General features: G+C 32.0%; 2 protein-coding genes across 15 annotated transcripts in view; both read left to right on the top strand.

Annotated features, from left to right (window-relative positions):
- LOC148626108 (uncharacterized) overlaps window positions 1-10526 on the top strand; it is a 68511-nt gene extending 57985 nt beyond the window's left edge. For all 14 annotated transcript variants that reach the window (XM_088569750.1, XM_088569756.1, XM_088569755.1 and 11 more), the window contains one exon: window positions 4407-10526. The gene's annotated coding sequence lies outside the window, so the exon portion shown is untranslated. The remainder of the gene's footprint in view (window positions 1-4406) is intronic.
- Window positions 10527-12799: 2273 nt separating this feature from the next.
- Window positions 12800-21472, top strand: LOC148626107 (uncharacterized). Its single transcript, XM_088569758.1, has 12 exons — window positions 12800-12956; window positions 13235-13752; window positions 14249-14433; window positions 14853-14960; window positions 16059-16152; window positions 16636-16685; window positions 16952-17119; window positions 17485-17679; window positions 18215-18310; window positions 18974-19246; window positions 19605-19690; window positions 20372-21472. Exons 2-12 carry the CDS (start codon window positions 13293-13295, stop codon window positions 20517-20519), a joined length of 1863 nt encoding a protein of 620 aa, XP_088425884.1. The 5' UTR covers window positions 12800-12956; window positions 13235-13292; the 3' UTR covers window positions 20520-21472.
- The last annotated feature ends 69 nt before the right edge of the window (window positions 21473-21541 follow it).

The raw sequence follows: 21541 nt of genomic DNA, 5'->3' as shown, positions 1-21541 counted from the left end.
CACAGTATTTCTAGTTTACTTTTGATATTGCCATTTTTCACCATAGTAAAATTTCAAAATTTGTAATCAAGTTGCAGTTTTATGAGATATTAATACTTACTTGTCACTAATACAATATGGATGATTCCAAATTAATTTATCACTCTATCAGGTGGTGTATGCTTTAATACCAATAACTTTCAAAGCCTTGCTTGAAATATCATTAACACAAATTGAATAACAGTACATTCAAATAAATGGTGTCATATTGATTCTTCATCACAAAACATTTGAATAAAATACTTCCAACATAAATTGTTAAAATACTTTCACCAAAACAAAACTTGTAGGCAACTCCCCCAAAATAATGAACTTATCTGCATATTTTGCAAAACATCAACTGACAAGTCTCTTAAGTAAAATTTCCCAATAGTGGATTCTGAGGATCAATCTGCAGCTTCTAATATGTTCTGTACAGAGGCTCCTTTATATAATGCCCATGAGGGTTCAGTTGCCGTAGTTGAATGGGCTTTTACATTTTACAATACTGTATTCGGAAAAAACAATTTGTTTTTACAATCCATCTGGAAATAATTTGTAGATACTGGTTTGTGGTTTACAAATTGAAAGAAAAAGTTTACCTTGTTTGTCTTTCCCCAAAGTACTTCTAATACTTTTAGTCACTTTCAAATACTGTAATAAACATTTCCTAGGATCTAACTTCATTGTCTTGAAGAGATGAAACAAATATTTTTGATCCCATGTGATTTTGATGGTCCTGCTTTGGTAACCTTGACCTTACAAATGTGATACCATTCTGTTGAATCATCATTTGGGTGTCGTTCACTCTAAGAGACTGCAAGTCACTACATCTCCTGGAAGTAGTTATAGACACTAAAAAGACAGTTTTAAATGTTAAATATTTAAAATCAATAGCATTAAAAGGTTCAAAAGGTTGTTTTTGTAATATATTAAGAACCATCTGCAAATCGCACTCAGGCAATAATATCATGATAGGAGGCCTGGAATGAAAGACCTCTTTAAATAGACACACAATATGAGGATGCTGACGTACTGGTACATTGTCTATATAGGGAAGAATAATTGAAAGCATTGATCTGTAACCTGCCATTGTTCTTCATGTATATTGTAAACCTTTTTCAAATAGTGATACAAAAAAAATCTGCAATTTGGCTCAAAGTTGGAGAACTGGAATTGATTTCCCTTGTATCACACCAGCTATAATACTTTTTGACCTTGGAACTATAGTCCCTCTGTGTACCTTGTTTCCAAGAGGTGGAGAGAAGTTTTCTAGTTTCTTTTGAAAAGCCCTCTGTTTGATAAATATGTGTCATTGGTTGACACAACAGATTCTGAATCACTGGCAGTCTGACTGGAAACTCTATCAACTGCTCCAGTAGTTCTGGGTACCAATGTCTCTGTGGCCATAGTGGAGCAATGAGAAGAATTTGACAGTTGAACTGCCTCATATATTCTAACACTCTGAATATCAGGCATATTGGGGAATATGCATAAGTGTACATCTTCTCCCATGATATTGTCAGCGCATATGCTCGTGGATGAGGAGTACAAGAACAAAACACCTCTGTCTTGAGGTTCTCCACTGATGCAAACATATCCATTCATAACAATCTGACTGTTCAGTGTCCATTATGTGGGCCAAATTTTCTTTCTGCTCATTTGATGGGCTAGGACATTTTTTTTTCCTACTCTATGAGCAGCTTTTAAAGTCATTTTGTTTGAAATTGCCAAATTCCAAAGATCCCAAGCCAGAAAACATATCTGAGGAGATTTGGTCCCTCCCTGTTTGTTTATATACTGGACAACAGTTGTGTTGTTGGATCTGATCAGTACTGACTGAACTATCAAATGTTTCTGAAAATGTTTGATAGTTCTCATCTTTGAAGTAAGATATTTAAATTTTTTGGAGAAACGGAAGTTTGTGTTATTCCTTGCTAATTGGGTTTCAGTATGAATTCCAGTTTGTAACCCTGTTCTACAATTGATAAAACCCATTTATTTGTTGTTTTTTTTTTGCCATTTTTGCATGAAAAATCTGAGACATCCCCCTACAGGTATCTCTGCCTGCCTCTGATATTAAATTACCTGTTTCAAGTCAGCTTGATTTCTTTTTGGAAATTCAAAAAGAATTTCCCCAAGACCCTGTACTGCTAAACCCACCAGTTTTGCCATCTTTGAGTCTCTTGTCCTTCATATTCTCTATTGGAATCATTGAAGACTTAGAAAAGTTCTTCCAGACTTTGTATTTCAGTGTAAAATATTGAAATGAGAACCACTTCCTTGATTTCCTGAATATTTAGCATTTTTATTTGACCAACTTTCACAGCTTATGTTTGTTAGAATTGCCAAAAAACTACTGAAGTAGAAGAAAATTCAGGAAGCCAATCAATTTCTTCCTTACGTTTTTAGCTCACCTGGCCGAAGGCCATATGAGCTATTGCCATCACTTGGCGTCCATTGTCTGTCGTCGTCATCCATTAATAAAATCTTCTCCTCTAAAACTACTGAACAGAATTATATGAAATTTTGTACATATGTTCCTTAAGGTATCTTGCACAAAAGTTGTGATTAGATTTTTGATCCGTAAAAAAACATGGCCACCATTACTAAAAATAGAACATAGGGGTCAGACTGTAGTTTTTCACATATATCTCCAAAATCATTAGGTTTAGCCAAAGTCTGACTGGATTAAAGTATTAAAGTGTTCAGCATGATGAGATCTGTCTGTGGTCAAATTTTCATTTTAATCTGTCAAGCTGATTAGGAGTTATTTTCCTTTTTTTGACATTTTTTTTGCTATTTTTAATGTTATTTCTTTCAAAAATCTTCTCCTCTGACACTCCTTGACCAGTTTGAACCAAACTTGGTATGAATGTTTCTTGGGGTATTTTGCACTGAAGTTGAGTTTAGATTTTTGATCCATCAAAAAACATGGCCACTGTTACTAAAAATAGAACATAAGTGTCAGACTGCAGTTTATCACAGCCAAAGTCTGACATGGGATAAAAGTGTTCAGCATTATGAGATCTTTCTGTGGTCAAATTTTCATTTTGATCTGTTAAGCCATATAATGGTCCTTATGATGGGTCCTACCAAAGTCTTCTCTAGTCAAAATTGTTAGACAACTTCTTGTTAAATTTATTGCCATTGAAAGACAAAATTTAACCAGGTGAGGGATTCAGGCTCCTTGGAGCCTGTTGTTCTAAGGTCTCTTCTAAAGCCTTATCAAAGACATCCTCTGCTGTGAGAGGGAAATATAAAACTTCAAGCTGGATATCTCTAAGGTTTTTATTACTACCTGCATCAGCTGCAGCACATATCCTTCTCACCATGTGATGAAATGCTCCTGCATGACCCATTTGATTAATTGCCTTCATTGAAATTGAAAATAAGTCTTTAACTACCTGACAACATTCTTCACCATCATTGTCAGATTCTAATTTATTCAACAGTGTCCTTAAAGCCTGCTGTAATTAAAGAATTGTTATAAGACCCATTCTGCTAGCTACTAAAACAATTGCTTTCCATTACACCAGCTTTTCATCCCTTTTGGATGTAAATGTCTTATCATATAGGCTTTAATATATCATCAAGTCCTGGAACTTGCAATTCTGATAAAGACTTATCATGCACAGGAAAATTTTATCTATAGTTTTCTCTGAAAGAAGCTAACATCTTAACTAGTGGAACTTCAAGAATTAAGCCAACAGATGAATCACCATTATCAGTGGGAATTTCATCCTTGAAAATCTTTGATAGTCTACCATTGCCTCCTTTAACAACCTCAACATTATTGTTATGAGGTAATAATTGGTCAAGCCTATCAGACTTGTTACTAGAATTAACAAATTGCTTAGGACTATCTGTACTCACGAAATCATTTGTACAACTATCATTGTCTGACATCAAACCTAGTACATTGGCTCTCTCCCGATTATCAGGGTGCAAAGAAAGAATAGAGTGTTCATCAGTGTCTCTAACTCTAATTTTAGGGATACCCAAATCTTCCTCAAAGTTTGGGGCTAATGGTAAAATAGGCATATGTTCCCTGCTTGAAACGTTTTCCCTGACTTCATTCTCCTGCGTGGCAAAACCACTAGTTTGAGAAATTGAAGTTTCCATAGAACTAGAAGCTTTACCTGCCTTCAACATGTTGAAAAGTTAGTCAAAACGATTGTCAAACCATGTTTGTAACATGTTCATATGTGTCTCTTATTCTGCTGTTTTCGACGAGCGTTTCCTCTTTGTTGTTTGCGAGTTATTGATGGGCTCAAGGGGAATAATCCATATTGTATTACTGACAAGTAAGTATTAAAAAACTGAAATAAAATCATGTGTGGTTAAAATGTCACTGTTTATATTGTAAATATAAATTTGTTTTGCAGAGTGAAGACTATGTGACTTCAGGAGATTTATTGGAAAGATTTTACATGGTCAAATTTAGATTTTTCTGTTGACAATCTGCTTTAAATTACCATCTTGCAAAGTTGCTCAGAGTTGTTTTTTTTTAACTTATTATTTTATTTATTGATTTAAATTTATATCATTGATATTCAGGATACATTGTAAATTATAAGAAAATGATGTTTAAATTGTTAAAATTAAAGAAGAATGCCAAAGTTGCCTTCTGCTTTGATACTTTTGTTATGGAGACAATTTGCTACTCATTATTAATATATAGATAAGATTGTATGTCAAATTTAAGTGCTTGTTGAACAAATACATTTTTCTATTCCTAGAGATGTGTGAAAGTTTCTATTTATATAACAGTTATTATATTATTATATATTACATGACATAACTTGAAATCAGTGATGTGTTTATATCTTAATAACTTTATCAAAGCCTATCAAGTACTCATTTGAAATGGAATGAAATCAAAGTTGCATAGATGTATATCTGAAATTTATGTAAAATGGTTTACACAGCAGGGGGGGGATCACTTTTGTAAAAATTTGGTACAGGGTTGCAGATGGAGCTGGAAAACCCACCCCCCCCCCCCAATTAATTTCTTTGTCTGCAAGAAATACATAGTCATTCCTATATTTTACTACTGTGTACAAGGGACTTAATATCATATTTCCTGTATATACCTAACATCTTTTTGAATTAAGAGACCATTTAGGTATCCAGCAAGTTGCAGAAAAGAAATAAATTATACATTTAATTATCGAAAAATTGTAGAAAAATTACCCATTTATAAATGACTGTTCACTGACAAAGGAAAGGGGAAAATTTATGACTCAATCATGTATTTCAACTCTGGAAAAACAGACCCATTCCAGCAGCACGTCTGAATATACTAATATAAACCCCCATCCCCCACCCCTGGGAGGTTTACACAAACATACCAATGATTTGTGAAAGTTATAAAGTTATGCACCTTGACCTTGGTCATACCTTCATAATGTCTATAAAATTCTTAGAAATTCCGTGATTTCAATGTCATTATGTCTTTCAAGTGTGATTTATACTTAATACATAAAAATCATTTTGTACTTTTATACTGTTTGTATACATGCCATATATATACTTATCTGTTGTACCATTGTCACAAATAATTCATTTGTTTTTTGGGGTTTTTTTAAAGGAAATTCATTGAAAATAATACTATGGTCGTATTTTACCCAGGTAATATATTGTCAACTATTTATGAAGTTTAACTTTCAATTTGCTACAGCTTTTCTTGGCATTTTTTCATTCAAATGTTTCTGATATTTGGTTGTGCTCTTCATTTTGAAGTTAAGTATGGTCAAAAGTCATGATCTTGACTACTTCTACTGAAGGGAGCCTTAATTTAAGTATGTTTTAATAACTTGAGTTTGTTTTAATTTTTTTGATACATTATTTTTCCACACATTCCTTTCTTTGAATTTCCATTTGGAGATTAATTCTTTTTCTATTTTTTTGTGTTTATTTTTTGTTATTGTTTTGTTTTTTTAAGTAGCTATTTAGAATTGTTGGACTTTTTTTTAAATTCCAAATAAAATGAAGATATACCAAAATTGTATAAAGAGTAAAAGAGAAATGAAATAAATGTAATCGAAGTCTTGGAGAAAAAAGCTAAAAAAAAATAATAGTTCAGGTGTAGTTAAAGAATAGATTAAATAATCAGATCCTCCAAAAAAGTTATAGTTCAGTCATTATTTTTTTTTTTGCTTTTTCAAATCCTGATTTTACTGTTTCATTTCCTTGTTACCAGTTGTTTTTACTTCCTATTTCACCAATTTCCGTTTTTTTCATTTGCCACGTAAAATCATGTCTGATAGTAATAGCCTAATAGGTACAGTGAAACCTGTCTAAACTGAACCGTGAATAATCCATAAACCTGTCTAAATCAGGCATTATTTAAGTGAAAAGTAGAAACGTTAGTTGTTTAAATGAAATCCCCGGTGGAATTCAATGGAAATTTTTTTTACCACTCTTTTGTTTTGTTGTAAATAATGTACCTGCCTGTTTTCAGAACTTTCATTGAATTACTTCAATGGAAGTGAATGTATAAGAAGTGCTCAATTTGTTTTCATTTACTTATCATGGTACTATTACATGAGACTTTATCATATCACATTTTTAAGTTGACTGAGTTGTATTTTTGAATCAGTATTTTAGTAAGAAATCCTGTCTTTGTTATTGAAGTATTATAGTATTGCTTATTGAGACACATTTTAAAACTTATCATATCAAGCCTACTGCCGATTTATACAAAAAAAGTACAATAAAAAAAATTCTAAGGTTGTGGCTAATATTTTTTTTACTTGAGCCAGTGGGGTGCTGATCCTTAGGCGTAGGTCATAAACCATATCAAATTTAAGTATATCATCTTTGAGGTTCCCCAAATCTGCAATTTTAAGCAATCTGATTGGTCAAAATTTGAATTATTATGGATGTTTGGAAAATCAATTTTTTTCTGAAGTACATATCACTGAAAAAATGATGCGTGGTTATTTCATGCTTCTATAACTTTAAATGTTAAGTATTTAAAGGTTGTTGAAGTAGGTTGACCTAGGGTAAGGGACACAACTTTTGAAGTAAGTGATATGTTTCTATCTTATTCAATTTCCCCAAAATTTGAAACAGATTTAAATCAATCCAAGTTACTTTGATGCTTACATGATATTGATGTAAAATGTTGAATACAAAGGTTCCAATGATCTGTAAGAGTTGTGTCCCTTACCTTAGGTCTTCCTTCCTAAGTAGATTTTAGGTCTATGTTATTTTTTTATTTTATTTAAATTAACATGATGTAATATATGGAAGAACATAAGTGCCAAAATTATAGTCTATGCAAATTATTATATATTTTGAATAGGAAGATAGTGCTATAGTCTTTATAGATATATTTGTAAAACTTACTACTTTTACTATTTTATGTATAGATATTGTAATTCTAGAGTTCTGAACTCAATGTGATAAAGGCTTATTGTCAGTAGATTAAGAGTTGGTGAAGAAGGATACTAAATATTTTGAAGCGTGATGTCAAATTAATAAAAAAAAAAATGGCAGGAATTTCAGTTCACAGGAATTCTGATCATGTACCTCAAAATGTAAATTTGTTTATCACAAACCGACCTGATTTGTTAACACTTACGTTAAATTTTGTTATTAAAAAAAAGACGATTTTTTTATTAAGATATTAAGATATAAGGTGTCATGAAGATAAATTCGCTGTTTAATGTTATTCTATTCGTTATTCTGTGGTTAATACTTATAAAAATTAATATCTTTTCCATGCGCTAACAATATTTTTTTAGATTTAGAAAAAAATGTCTGATTACTGAATTACTACTATCTTGTGTACAAAATACATTTCATAATTTTGGTATCAGAATAATACAAATTATTTAGAAACAGAACCCACTTACTAAACTCTTTTCAACCTTTACTAAAGATTATTAAAGCTTGCTACAGAAACTGCAAGATGATATATAAAAAACCTGCATGTATTTAATAAGGTCAGTTGAACTATGGAAATGGTAAAAAATCGTTTGGAAGCTTACAAATATAGCCATGTATCTATTCTTAAAAAAGTATGCCTATAATGGATTCAATCATTGAATGAACATCTTTGGCCTTGCTGTATCAGGGGTTAAAATTAATGGTGGTTTGAGGTCTGACCTAGGACCTTTGAAAATTCATTCAACTGGGTCTTAGGCTTTCAATCCTTTTCATTACTCTTTATGTTTGACTTCATGGTTTTCCTCATGTAGTACATTAATTTGAAACCTGGAAAGGTTCTTGGCGTGTTACTTGTTACTTACCAAATTTCAACTATATGGAGTGTTCGTCACAACAATCTCTGCTCCCACTGAATGGATTGATTTCAAATTCGGTATGTAGCTTTATATATAAATGGGCATAAGTTATTGATTATTTGGGTAGCTTTCTGATATCAATCTCTTGGACTCTCCCATTTTTCACTACATTGAATAATAGAGAAAATTTTCATCTCAAAAAAACATCAGCTTTAAATGAATGGATTGATTTCAAATTTTGTGTGGCTTTATATATACATGGGGCACAAGTTTTAATTTGTTTTGTTGCTTTCTGATATCAACTTCCCAGACAAGTGGTGGTTTACCCAGCATGACAACATGTGCAACTTTTGGTTTTTGTTTATAAGATAAATAGTTAATCTGCTTGTTAAACTGCACATATTCACAAGTTAAATAGATTCTAAAATAAAAAGATAAGAATTGTTCAAAATTTATACATCGTGTTTAACCTATGTCAACTGATTTATTCAACGGGTCATCGTTTTCCTTTCCTCGTTTGTCTACCCCGGACTTGACTTTTTATAAGCAACTCGGCGGGTGTTTCTAGAAAAGCAGAGGACGCTTACCTTACCGGTGCACCTAGTCCATGCTCCCAGTTTTTAGTGGAGTCCGAGTTGCTCATTTGCTTTTGTTACATTGTATGTATGATTTCAGTTACTTTATGTTCTTTGTTCTGTATGTCTGTTTTCCATGTCTGGTCTTTGTCCCTGGATTACATTCTTTTGATTATCGCTATAACCTTGGTTTCCATGATTACTCTTTCACTATACATTTCCAGTTTTGTTGTATGTATTCTTCATCAATTTTTAATTTGTAAGGCTTGATTCGTAGTCATGATCCATAAGCATTCTTTTCACGTGACTCGATAACGTTGGAAACATTCTCCTTGCATTTAAATAATTGAATTGATATGTTTAAATAAGTTTAATTAAAATAAAAGGATTTTGAAAACAAAAAACAATTTTTCCCATTTTCTTGGTAATCTTTTGTCTATTGTATTGTTTTTTAATGAATTAAAGGTATATGCTATAGTGTGGCACCTTATTCTATGACACCGAACACTTCTTTAGTATTCCTTCAGTATATAGTCAGGGAGCAGCATCGCTTAATACTACAACAGTATATAGAGTTGTATTTTATATATTTTATAACTTCCATCGTACATATCAATTATTTGTTTGATTACCGTATGATAGGTTATTTTTGCAGATGTAAAATTTGGCAAATTTGTGGTAAAAAGTATATGGAAACCTTTGAAGTTTTTAGTATTGAATGGTGCTCAAAGTACTTTAAGCTGGAGTGAAAATGTTGTGGAATTTACATTGATGTTTTTAGACATAACACTAAAATACGCCAAAAAAAAGCACCCTGCAAAAATTGCCCACTGTATGGCACTGAGTTTAATAAGGGGCATGTTTTATGATCTTTTGTATTCAAAATATACTTCCTTCCGTTTTGTAAACGGTCATTAGTTTTTTCCCACCTGTTTTTAAAGTTTCTGTTAGTAATTAAATACGACATATAAAAAATCAAAACTAATTTAATGTGGTAGAATTGATATGGATTCATATAAGATCTTGCCTACCTATAATAACTCATTATTTCAAATTACATGAGGGTCTAAAGACCTTACCCATAGGTTTGTAATTTTGATTGTACCCCCACAACTTTGCTTTAAAACTTCGTTTTGGAAAAGTAATTTCTTCATTCTTTTTGGTCTTCAATGTTTCCTTTATAACATTTGAAACCCATTTGTTGTTGGTGGTATTTTATCAAGGAATTTTAATTCTTTTGAGTCCGTAGTTTTAATTTGCATAATACTGATGCACCATTAATAGACTTCGGTTTGTAGTGTTACAATATCAGTCTTATAGCGATAAGTATAGTTAACTTCAGGGAATAGATTTGGTCTTCCATTGATTAAATAACAGTTACTGGTGAACTTCCCTTAGTATTACTGAACAATTGTCCAGGATATTTAAATTATCTATCATTTCACAGCTAGATAAAAATTTTAACTCTCTATAAGTCAGTTGTTAAATTGTTAAAAAAGACCAATCACTATTCCCTGAAGATAGCTATATAACCAACTGTAACAATTTTGATCTCCTTATATTAGTGTGTGATACATGACATCAAATGTCTTGATAGAATATGATGTAATTTTGAAAGTTTCTAAATGCATTGAAATGAATACCACATCATTGTAGTAATAAAAATACCTCTATTTTTCATTTTTGTCAGTGTTTGTAGGTCTTTTTACTGAAATATTATGATAGACTGTTTTCTAATGGTTTATCCTAGCATTGTTCAAAGCACAAAAAAATTTGAGCGAGTTAAGAGACTTTAATCATTAAAACAAAAACTACAATGGGCACATCATGTGCTTTAGTACAGCTTTTTGTTTTTTTTATTATTGTATTGTTGTACAGTGCTAATTCCCTGTTCACTGGTTATTTCCCGAGTTTTGAACCTACAAAAAAGTGCTTTAACTCTAAAGGAAGACCCGGGTCAAATATGGAAGTTGTTACTTGAACCGTTTAGGAATTCAAACCCAAAGGCTGGCCGTTTGTATTTTAATCAAATTTTATCTAACATTAAGTTGCAGTTCCAATTTCGAGCTGTATCAATGTAAATGTAAATGTACAGTATTCCGACACGCGTTCTTTGATTGAATCTTATTGCAGTTTTCAAATGTCTGATATCATATGGAATTTCAATTTTTAATCAGAAAATGTATTTGAACACATTCCAGGCCCATTGAAATACACCGGATCACCTGAATTCATTAGGTCCACTATAGAAAATTTTGATTTCTTCAGTTACGTATTCCCATATAGGAGAAAAGAGGACAAAATTATAAAATTAAGGATTCGGTCCGGTAATCCCGGGTTGATTTTCGATAGGTCTGATATTCTCAGCGATTAATGTATGTATGGTATGTATTGCAGCAAATATTTATTTCTCATATCCCGGAGCTCTTGATATTTATTTCAAAGAAAGTCGTATATTTGGATGCATATCGATGTATATCCGAAGGATTATTAAAATAATAATTTAATATTTTGTGTATTACCCTAAAACAGGGACGTATATTATGAGAACAGAAATTTTGTTAATTATCCAGTATAATGATAAAATTATCAGATTAAATAGCAGAGTGTTCTTGGCCAACGAAATTGCAGTATTGTAGTTTTCTATGTGGGACCTCTGAAGCTCCGAGTACACGGATTGTGTACGATCGCGAAGAGACACTGCGCACTTGATAACGATGACATACAACCTTTATCACCGTGCATTGGAGAGAAGTTACGAAAATTTGTATCGAAATCCCTAACAGGACTTATTCCATTTAAAGCTAATTCGCACAGCAAAATCTTGTGAATATTACGATTACCTACTTATGTGCACTTACAAAGTTTCAATATACATAAACATTTATCGTCAAGTGGTTTATGAGGAGATGGGGATGGGAATACAATAGGGTACACACTCCTTATTCGAGTAAATGGAAAAGTCGGTGTTCGACTAATTAAAACCCACATTATTCATATCAAAATTGAAATGGCAGGTACCATTGTACAAACATATTGTTTACTTTTTAATAATTTTGCAAATTACTTAGTATTCATTTGAATCAAATTATCAGTTGATAACACAATTTGTATCCTACACAATATTGGCTCATTGCAAAGTCGATGTTTGCTAATATGAACAAAAACAATAACAACAAAGCATTCGTGTAAAAATTGAAATACAGTAAATTGCCTGATGATAGTTCCCTTAAAGTTTCATTAAAAATTTAAAATTTAGACGGATTTGAGATTACAAATCGTGACGAACGAACGAAATAACATTCTGACTCGAGACTGAGTTAAATTGGATGTAGATATAGATATAAGTGACATGCAAGTTACAGCCAAATTTCGAGAGAATAGAGAAAAGGATATGGCGAGATGGAACAAATACACCAGTGTATAACCTAAATACAAAATAGTAAATGATTTCAGAGATCACCAAAATGTATTCAATAAGTGTAAGAACACCTTTAAGTAAGCTCTGAAAGACCCCGACAACATCAGTAATAAAATCCATTATAACATAATGATGACCATTCTTCAAGTAATATCACGACACAGACACATTAAATACCATCATCTCATCACTCTGGACAGGCTCATGAAATCATCGAAATTATATGATAATACCAATTAATTTTGATACTATTCGTCGTGTTTAGTCGTTTTAAGTAGAAAGACTTAAGATTTTGGTAAAATTCATTTACATGACTAAATCGAGAATAACACAGTGTACATACATATAAAACAAGTCAAATGTTATTCTCTATTTTAACGTATTATAATGATGTCTTATATCTTACAATTTGATCAAATTTAAACCTGCATTTAAAATTCTAATTATCTGTTTTAAAAATCAGAATACAGTATTATTTATCATTTATAACCATCATTTAAATAAAACACAAATATCTACCCGTTGGGGCATGACTTAAAACAATGTACGCGACATTAGGATCGTACCCCACGTTAAACAGCGATATCTATCTATATGTTCAAGTCATGGCGACGTCATATTAAGGAATACTGCCAAAATAATGAAATCATTACTACAGATAGAAATAGGATAAAATATCATTTTAAGGTAACTTTCTTGCAACAAATAAACTTTTTAATGTAATTCAATTTAAGCATCTGAATCATTTCGTTTATTGTTCCACAATTTTATCTTCCGGTTAATTGCAAATTTGTTTCTAATGTTTTGTTACGATGTTTTTTTTAACATTCTCTGTTTCTAAATATGATGAAATATGTTTCCTTCTACGACAGTTGAATGCTACTAACATTTTAAAATCATTTAGGCTTCTTATTTTCGAATCAAAACAATGGAAAAGTGAACTTTTATTTGGACTATATTTGTAGGAGATTTCAGGGAAAATTCATTGCATTTTATTAAAACGAATGTCTTGAAGCAGTTCAGATGCCTGTGGGAACAGAAGTACAATCACCACGAATTATACCACCATCAAAATTAACGTTTGACGAAAACAAAGATGATTTAGTGAACATCAAACCAGACGATGACGATACGGAAATCCATTCTCGGAGGTCTTCGAAAGATGCAGCAGGTCTCATCACTGACCTTACAAGGTTAAAGGCCATCACAGGAGATGACCGTATTGGTGATCCTTTGTATGTCACTGAATACAGACAGAAACTACCTGATCTGACCCAAGAGGTCATCACTGAACGAACGTTTGAAGGAGATGAGTTTGAAGTAACAGGATTAAGCGAAGATTTCAGGGGAGAGTTTATAGATGACGGTGTTGAAGGTCGATCTGAAGTGTTTGATGACAATGAATCAAATGTTTCGTCACTCGAGGACGATGAAGAAGATAATGAGGAGTATGACACAGACCTCGACCCAGGCGAGGCTGACAGTAGGTTCATTATCTCAATAGCTAGCATGTAGAAAGCATAATTAATTCTTCTTTCAAAATCTGCAGACAAATTAATTGCTTTACATGCACAGGGGCCGTTTTCCACGATAGTTTTACGTAAGGTTTGGTATGAGATAATGTGCACAAAGTGGTAACTCAAGAACTGCCAAATTATTGTCTTGTGATGTCTCAATTTTCAATACTTTTCAGCACATTTGCAATACTATAATTACGATCTAGATATTAAGCCCACATTTTAAGTTCACGACTAATAATGAAGGTTCATTTAATGTGATAATTTCCTCCTTTAATTTACCATTCTTTGTTATATCTATGAACTGCATTCCCAGTTCCATCATTCCTGACTGAACGCCTAGAAACAAGTTTAACATACCCGCTATATCTAACTTTTAAAAAAGCAAAGACACAAAGAAAAACAAAAACTAACCATATAATGTTTACAAATTGTTACATTTGTATTACATCTGTTTTTTAGGATTGATTTACCCGGAACGGTATGACCCTGATCCTACCGGGGTTGGCCTATATGAGCGCCATTGTGAGGAGATTGGCGTACAACCTATCACATATTTTATCAAACACATGCAAGATACCATCTTGAAAATGAAATTCCACGGACTTGGTCCACAAGGAATGCGTGCTATAGCAGGAAATATTGAGGTAATAAATGAATCCCTTGTATGTGTGTGTATTGTAAACATTAAGATTACAATGAAGTAAAATCACTCTTAACAAAATCTGGAGAAACATATTTCAAAACTTCTGAAATAAAAAAGTTTTAATGTGACGAGGACAGAAAAAAAAAAGAAACATAAAATAAAACTAAGAATATAATTTGATGATCAATATATCCACACCCTAGAAAAATTTTTAGATTAAATGTTATAAGCTCCAGCTTTGATGAAGCAATCTGTTTTCCAAGAAATACCCATCGAGGTGCCTTTGTTATATCTGGTTGTATAGAGTGAAACTCACAATAAATCTTAACGAAAAGTTCGGAAAACATTAAATGTAGTAAACAATTTTACCTCAATTTACATTTCAGGCATAAATCAATTTTTTGTTCACTTGCATTTAAGGTAAATACAGTCACCGAGAAAATAGATTTGGAAGGAAATTCGATTCTCAGTGAAGGAGCAGTATACCTTACTAGAGTCCTTAAAGATAACTGCTACGTCACCGAACTGGTACGTTTTTTCTCTATGGATCCTTTCGTCCTAACCGCGGTGTATTCGATACTTCTGCGAGACAGATGTCTGGGTAGAACCACAAAAACTCTTATTATTATAGGCACGCACTAAAAACGCATTGTTGATTGTGTAAGAAACATCTGAATCAGACTCAAAGTACTCAAAGTTGTATAAACAAGATTGTGTTTGCACTGCTATTTAACTGTATACTTTTCTGAATGAATATGGGAGATTTAGTTTCAATGTATAGAATAATAAAAAAAATAACAAAATAACCAAAACAAAAAAAAAACAAACAAACAAACAAAAACAAAAACAAAAAAGAGTAATCAAGGGAACCAAGGTTATAGCGGTAATCAAAAGAATGTAATTCAGGGACAAAGACCAGACATGGAAAACAGTCATACACAACAAAGAACATAAAGTAACTAAAATCATGCATACAAAGTAACAAAAGTAAATGAGCAACTCGGACTTCACTAAAAACTGGGAGCATGGACCAGGTGCACCGGTAGGGTAAGCGTCCTCTGCTTTTCTAGAAACAAACAAAACAAAAACAAACAAACAAATTAACAACAAACTTGTTGTAAACAATACTCGTTTCATACAACATATGAAGTGACTACACCAGACAAGTACAGTTAAAACTGCAATTAAAGTACAAACCAAGGAATTGACACAACAACTTTCCGATTTTCAATTACGTTATCGTGACAGTTTTAAGCCATGAACTTGTGCAAAACACATATGAAAGTTCTCTAATTATACCGAAATAAATTGAAAGAGAATTATAAATGAAAGAAAGCAAAGAAAAAATGGAAGAAAGCAAAAAAAAAAGCAAAAAAAAACAAAAACAAAACACAAAAACAAAAACAAAACAAAAACAAAAAACAAAAACAAAGCTAATTTACAAAGCTGCGTGTTGGTCAGGTAAATGTCTATGTATATATTTTTATGCTAGCCTTTGAGAACTTAAACTGGCATAAACAAACGTTTACTGAATTTAAATCTTAAAAAAATGAAGACACAAATAGTAGCATTGGTTTGTTCACTTTAACTTGTCTGATATTTTCTCCTTTTAACCATTACTTTTAGATTCTATCTGAAAACAACATCGGATCGAAAGGTGCGACTGCAGTATGCGACCTCCTGACAAAGAATAAAACTATTGTTCACTTGAATCTTTCTGGTGAGACACCATTAAGGATAAATACTAGACATAAATATTAACATTTACTAATCTTACTAATGTTGGAGTGCATTACGTACATACAAACGCGCCATCTTGTAATACAGTCGACAACAAAATTTGTTTTCCGTAAAATGATATTGTTTTTTATAAATTTAAAACAAAATTATAACATTTTCTAATATGAAGTTGTTTGTAATTTGTAACTGTAGCAAGACTAGCGGTTCCGGAAATTTTGTAGGGGAAAAGACATTCTTGGCTATCAACCGCTCAATTTCGCTCTCATGTTGCACACAATTTTCTTCAAAAAAGGGGGTCCCAACTCCCAGAACCGTATAGCTAAAACCCTAGAACCACTTTTGTTTAGGATTTTAAATGTTTAACACATTTCTGCAAGGAAGATTTTTATCGTTCGTAATAATCATAACGGTAGCAACATGATAAAAAAAAACAAACGTTCAGGACATTTATAATAAATTTCAGGAAATGACATAGACGATTCTGCTGCTGATTCATTTTACGACATGTTGGTGGTAAGCCTTATTCAAGACCATTTTGATAGACAAATAAAAAAAAGAACAATGCCATATACGAACCTGCAAGAAATTCATGGTTTTAAGGATTTTCTTTGCAACATGTATAAGAATAACTTGTTTGGCTTAGAATTAAATATAAGTTGAAGTTCCGGATATTGTATCTCTAAATTCACGACGTTTCTTTTATTGCTTTTCTTGTGTTCTTATTAATAATACAAAAAATGATTTTTTTTGCAAACAAAAGTATTTTGTTTTGTTCTTAGGCTAATTCAGAAATAAAAACCTTGATCCTAAAGCACAATAAATTTGAAGACTATGGAGCTGATTGTTTCTCTAGGATTATGGACGAAAATGTCACGTTACAAACTTTAGACCTTAGTTGGCAACGCTTTCAGTCTAAAGCATGCGCTTGCATAGCAGAAGGAATCAAGGTAAATTGAACCACCATTATTTGTTGGCCATAAGATTTTTCAGTAAAAAGACAAATACACGAAGAAATGCTAATTTGCGAATGTGAAACTCTACAAAATAATTATTAAATGATATGAAACTACTAATTCCATAAGCCGTAAAATACATCTGATTTTCATGCAAAGTTTTTTTTTTAAATTGTCATTGTCTTGCATATTTCGTCGATAAATCAACATTACTAATAGCACATCTTTCCACTTGCTTTCCGATTTGATCATCTACCTTACAAATTGATTACTCACAAACAAACTTATAGTTCTATGGGAACCTTCCCCTTCACTCCTTTTACAACTATGATTAAAACATATTTTACAAATTATTTTAGTTGAACGAAGGTTTGAAATATTTAGATGTCAGTATGAACGGGTTTGGTTTGGAAGGTGCTCGAGCCTTAGAGGAAGCACTGAAGATCAATCGTATCTTACTTGAGCTACGTTGTATCAGCTGTAGAATGCCCCTTGAAGGGGCTCCACATATAGCAGCTGGGCTACAAGTAAACGAAGCACTAGTCAAATTTTATGTAAGTGAAGTATGTAAGAATAAAACACTGAGGCTTCAATCCCTGTATCACACATGGTAGAACTTGTGTGTGGTGGATTTAACTTCCCATTTTGATATATTTGGTTTGAGTACTATTTTTACACAATTTATTAGTGGATCTTGAACTTCTTAAGTATTTGGTTATAATGCTGCTGATGAGAGGTTACTCCTTCAAACACGTGTACAGAAATACATGAGAGGAAGTTTCTTGAAATACATATACAATATACAGAAATTTATAATATTAATACGAATGGTAGGTGTGTCTATTGTGCTTAATGTACCTTGCAAGTGCTTTTTTTCAAAATTATGAATCAAAATATAAAAAAATCAGTAGTATCATTGGAGAAATATATTTACATAGATTCAGTAATATAAATATTTTAAGTTTGTTAAAATAAACTTCTATGTATGTCCCCAGAACCACGTGTCCTGGGTTGGTTGTTTGTTATACACAATGACTATTATTTTGAATATTTTGTTTTTATTAAATTTATTTTACATTTTACTTTTAGATAGGATACAATGAGTTTGGATGCGATGGTGCTTTCGTTATATTAGAAGGTGTAAACAGAAATGAAAAGAAGGCCTTGAATCATTTAGACTTTTCTGTAAGTGTTTTGACAAACGGCTACCTTTGACAATTTGTTATTCGAAAAAAAATGTACAGTGAAATTAGATAAAACCACATATCGCCGAGGGTATTTACCAACCCAGTGGTCAGAGTTGTCTGACCCCGATTTATACAAAATTTTATTTATCATATTTTTCCAAACGTGCAGTTCTAAAAAAATTTAATTACCTTAAACAGTGAGGCTTCATTCTTTGCATTACACATGGTAGAACCCCTTAGTGATGGCTTAACTTTTGGAATACTTTTGGTTTTGAGGACTTCTTCTATAAATCTATTTTTGGATTTAGATCTTCCTATGTTTTTAATTATAATGCTGCTGATGAGAGATTATTCCTAGAAACACGTGTACTGCGAATTTTGCAATAGATATGATTGGTAATTTTGTATCAACTTTGAAATCAGTAAGTGTAAACATTAGCTTGTAATGATATTTACAACAATGTGAAGGGCAGTATCTATAAACAGTATGAAATTATAGGTAAATATCACTTCTCGTTAAACTAAAAAATTGAGATGAAATCATTTAACATGTGGATTAAGGAATGAAAATAAAATGAAATATAACAGTCACCTCCCTTTTATCTAGTATTAAAATGTAGAGGTATAATTCTATTCTATTATATATCGTATTTTCATCTAGAACTTAATGGTACGTAAAACTTTTGAAGTTCTTTCCAATGAGATGAAAGAGGAAAGAAAGTTAGTAACAGTGTATGGTGGAGTCTTAGTAGAAACGACAAGTTTTGCAAGAAAGAATGATCGAAATCCTGAGAAATTACTGATATCTGATCCAATGACAAAGCTCAGAGAGTATGTAGAGGCTGCAGGGTTTCGGATGATAGATTTACTGAAGACTTTTGATAGGGATCATGATTGGAAAATCTCGAGAGAAGAGTTATCTATTGGAGTGAAGGTAATGCCACTTTATACCAAAACAACATTGAAGTCGATGTTTCCTTTTTTATAAAACATGAAGTGATGGTCTAATGATAAATATTCCTGCAATAGACCTCAAGCGCTGACGCTACAACACAATCAAAAATAAAACTATATCGCCTGTCACAAAAACGACAAAGAAGACCATTATATCAAAGCAACTAAAGATTTAAAAAATTGCTAGTCAGCTATGAATTGTATCATAAAATTGCATGCCTTTTTGTGAAAAGTTTTCCATAACACCAGACTATTTATCATGTTTGTATTAGCCATATAAAAATTAAATGCAATCGAGGAGATGTAGTAAGTAATGATAAGTATTAACTATATTTTAGAAATGTAATATCGACCTTACTGATGAGCAAGTCGATAAATTGATGAACCAGTTGGATCGAGATGGTGACGGCCAAATTGATCTTAGGTAACTTTTCGTCAGCATTGACAGATTTATTGTAAACAATCATTTTTTTTTATTATTTCAAGAGAATTAAGGGAACCAAGATTCATGCGGTAATCAAAATAAAATATTCCAAGGACCAAGAACTAAACAGGGAAAATAGACACACACCAAGGAACATGAAATAACCAGAATAACACATACAAAGAAAAAAAAATAAATGAGCAACCCCACTCCACTAAAATCTGGAACCAGGTGCTCCGGGATAAGGTAATCGTATGTACAAAGCTTTTCACAGAAAATTCTAGATATTTTAAGGCATTTTCCATGTACCTTACATATTTCATTTTATGAGCAACTCGACTGGTGTTTCTAGAACAAATAGACGACGCATACACTACTGGTACACCTGGTTCATGCGCTCACTTAGTATTGGAATGTTATGTATACTTTATGCATATTTTCTTTGTCTTTTCGTTATCCATAGGTTATGTTCTTTATGATTATCATTCTAATCTTGGCTCCTAGAATTGTTTTTTTTTTATTTAAAGGCATTTGCAAATACTATACGCTTTAGTTAAAGTAGTTCATTCATAATCGGTGCATACATGTTTTTGCTCACGTTACCGTTATGTTGTTTAAGAAATATCCAATACTTTGATTTTACTCTGAAATGAACATTGTGGTTCAAAATTTCCACTGTAGTGAACTAATGGAAGGAAAGCTCGAAAATACCTTGCTGCAAAGAGAAGCTATCAGATACAGGGAAGAGCAGGACAAGAAAACAAAGAAACAGGAAGTATTAACAGCAAAAGCTGATCCACTGTCGTTCATGGAAATGATGCAAGACTGATATTTATATTCTCATCCATTTTCTTGGAGAAAAGATGATTAAATGTTTGTACATTTCTTCGATATATTTGCAAATGAAACATACTAATGTGATAACTTGTTGCTTACTCCGTTTATGTTCGAGGACTGACATTGTATTTATAAGTACTTAACATCTAACTGCATATGAAATACGTACATGACATCAAACTACTATGTTGTTTGTTTTGTCATCAGAGATGTATTTGTCGAGTATTACATTGTCTGCATTGGATTAATTTTATATAAAATATATTTTTGAAGTACCACAGCAGAGGTTCTCAGAAAACATTTTCTGAACTATTGTTACAAATTCTATCTATCGACATTTATAAACTGGTATGGAGGTTCAAATATTCTGATAACCGAAACGAGGCTAAATCATTTGGTTTTGTTAGCTTGATATGTTAAATAAAGCTTGAGTTATATTACGAACCATTATGAATACATACCTATAGTATAATAGTTTTCTAATCGCAATCCAGTCCCCCTAGTATACAGTTCAATCTAGCATCTAGTAGCAAGTTGTATAGTCACCTTTTAAAACATTTTACGTTAACCTTACAAATATAACGAATGTGACACCCTCAGTGTTGGAGATTGGAATTTAATGGAAGCATTGGAAAATGGGGAGCTAAACCCATATTAAAACATGATATCGAAAGAAGGCAAACAACGCTGTAATTGATCATATGTTGATTACACATAAATTCATATATAAAAATATAGTGGACAAAAGTAGCATTGAGGTGTGAAGAAGAAATAGTAAATCATTTTATTTCTCAAAATAGAGAGGTCAAATGGTTTAGACAGCAAAACATAATTTTTGTTTTAGACATTCCTCTGTGTGTTATAATTGTGTTAGTAATTTTTATACACAATCAATATACTTGTATTATATTAATGTTTTGCATGTAATAAATATGTCACACTGAATGAATATCTTCAAAGGGTTTTTTTTTCTCTTGAAGTGCAGGTGATTTCAATTGCTACTTCAACATCTAC

Source organism: Perna viridis, chromosome 2 (assembly GCF_037379345.1).
Source record: "Perna viridis isolate PV_CMFRI_1.1 ecotype Kerala chromosome 2, ASM3737934v1, whole genome shotgun sequence".
NCBI classification, from domain to species: domain Eukaryota; kingdom Metazoa; phylum Mollusca; class Bivalvia; order Mytilida; family Mytilidae; genus Perna; species Perna viridis.
Note: the sequence above shows the minus strand (reverse complement) of the source record. Positions and strands in the feature narration are given on the sequence as shown.

What these genes read in the sequence shown, in the direction of transcription:
- LOC148626107 (XM_088569758.1), top strand. Translation starts at nt 13,293, where the DNA reads ATGCCTGTGGGAACAGAAGTACAATCACCACGAATTATACCACCATCA. An exon ending in CTATAGCAGGAAATATTGAG is followed by an intron (nt 14,434 to 14,852) that starts GTAATAAATGAA and finishes CTTGCATTTAAG; the next exon opens with GTAAATACAGTCACCGAGAA. An exon ending in TGTTCACTTGAATCTTTCTG is followed by an intron (nt 16,153 to 16,635) that starts GTGAGACACCAT and finishes AATAAATTTCAG; the next exon opens with GAAATGACATAGACGATTCT.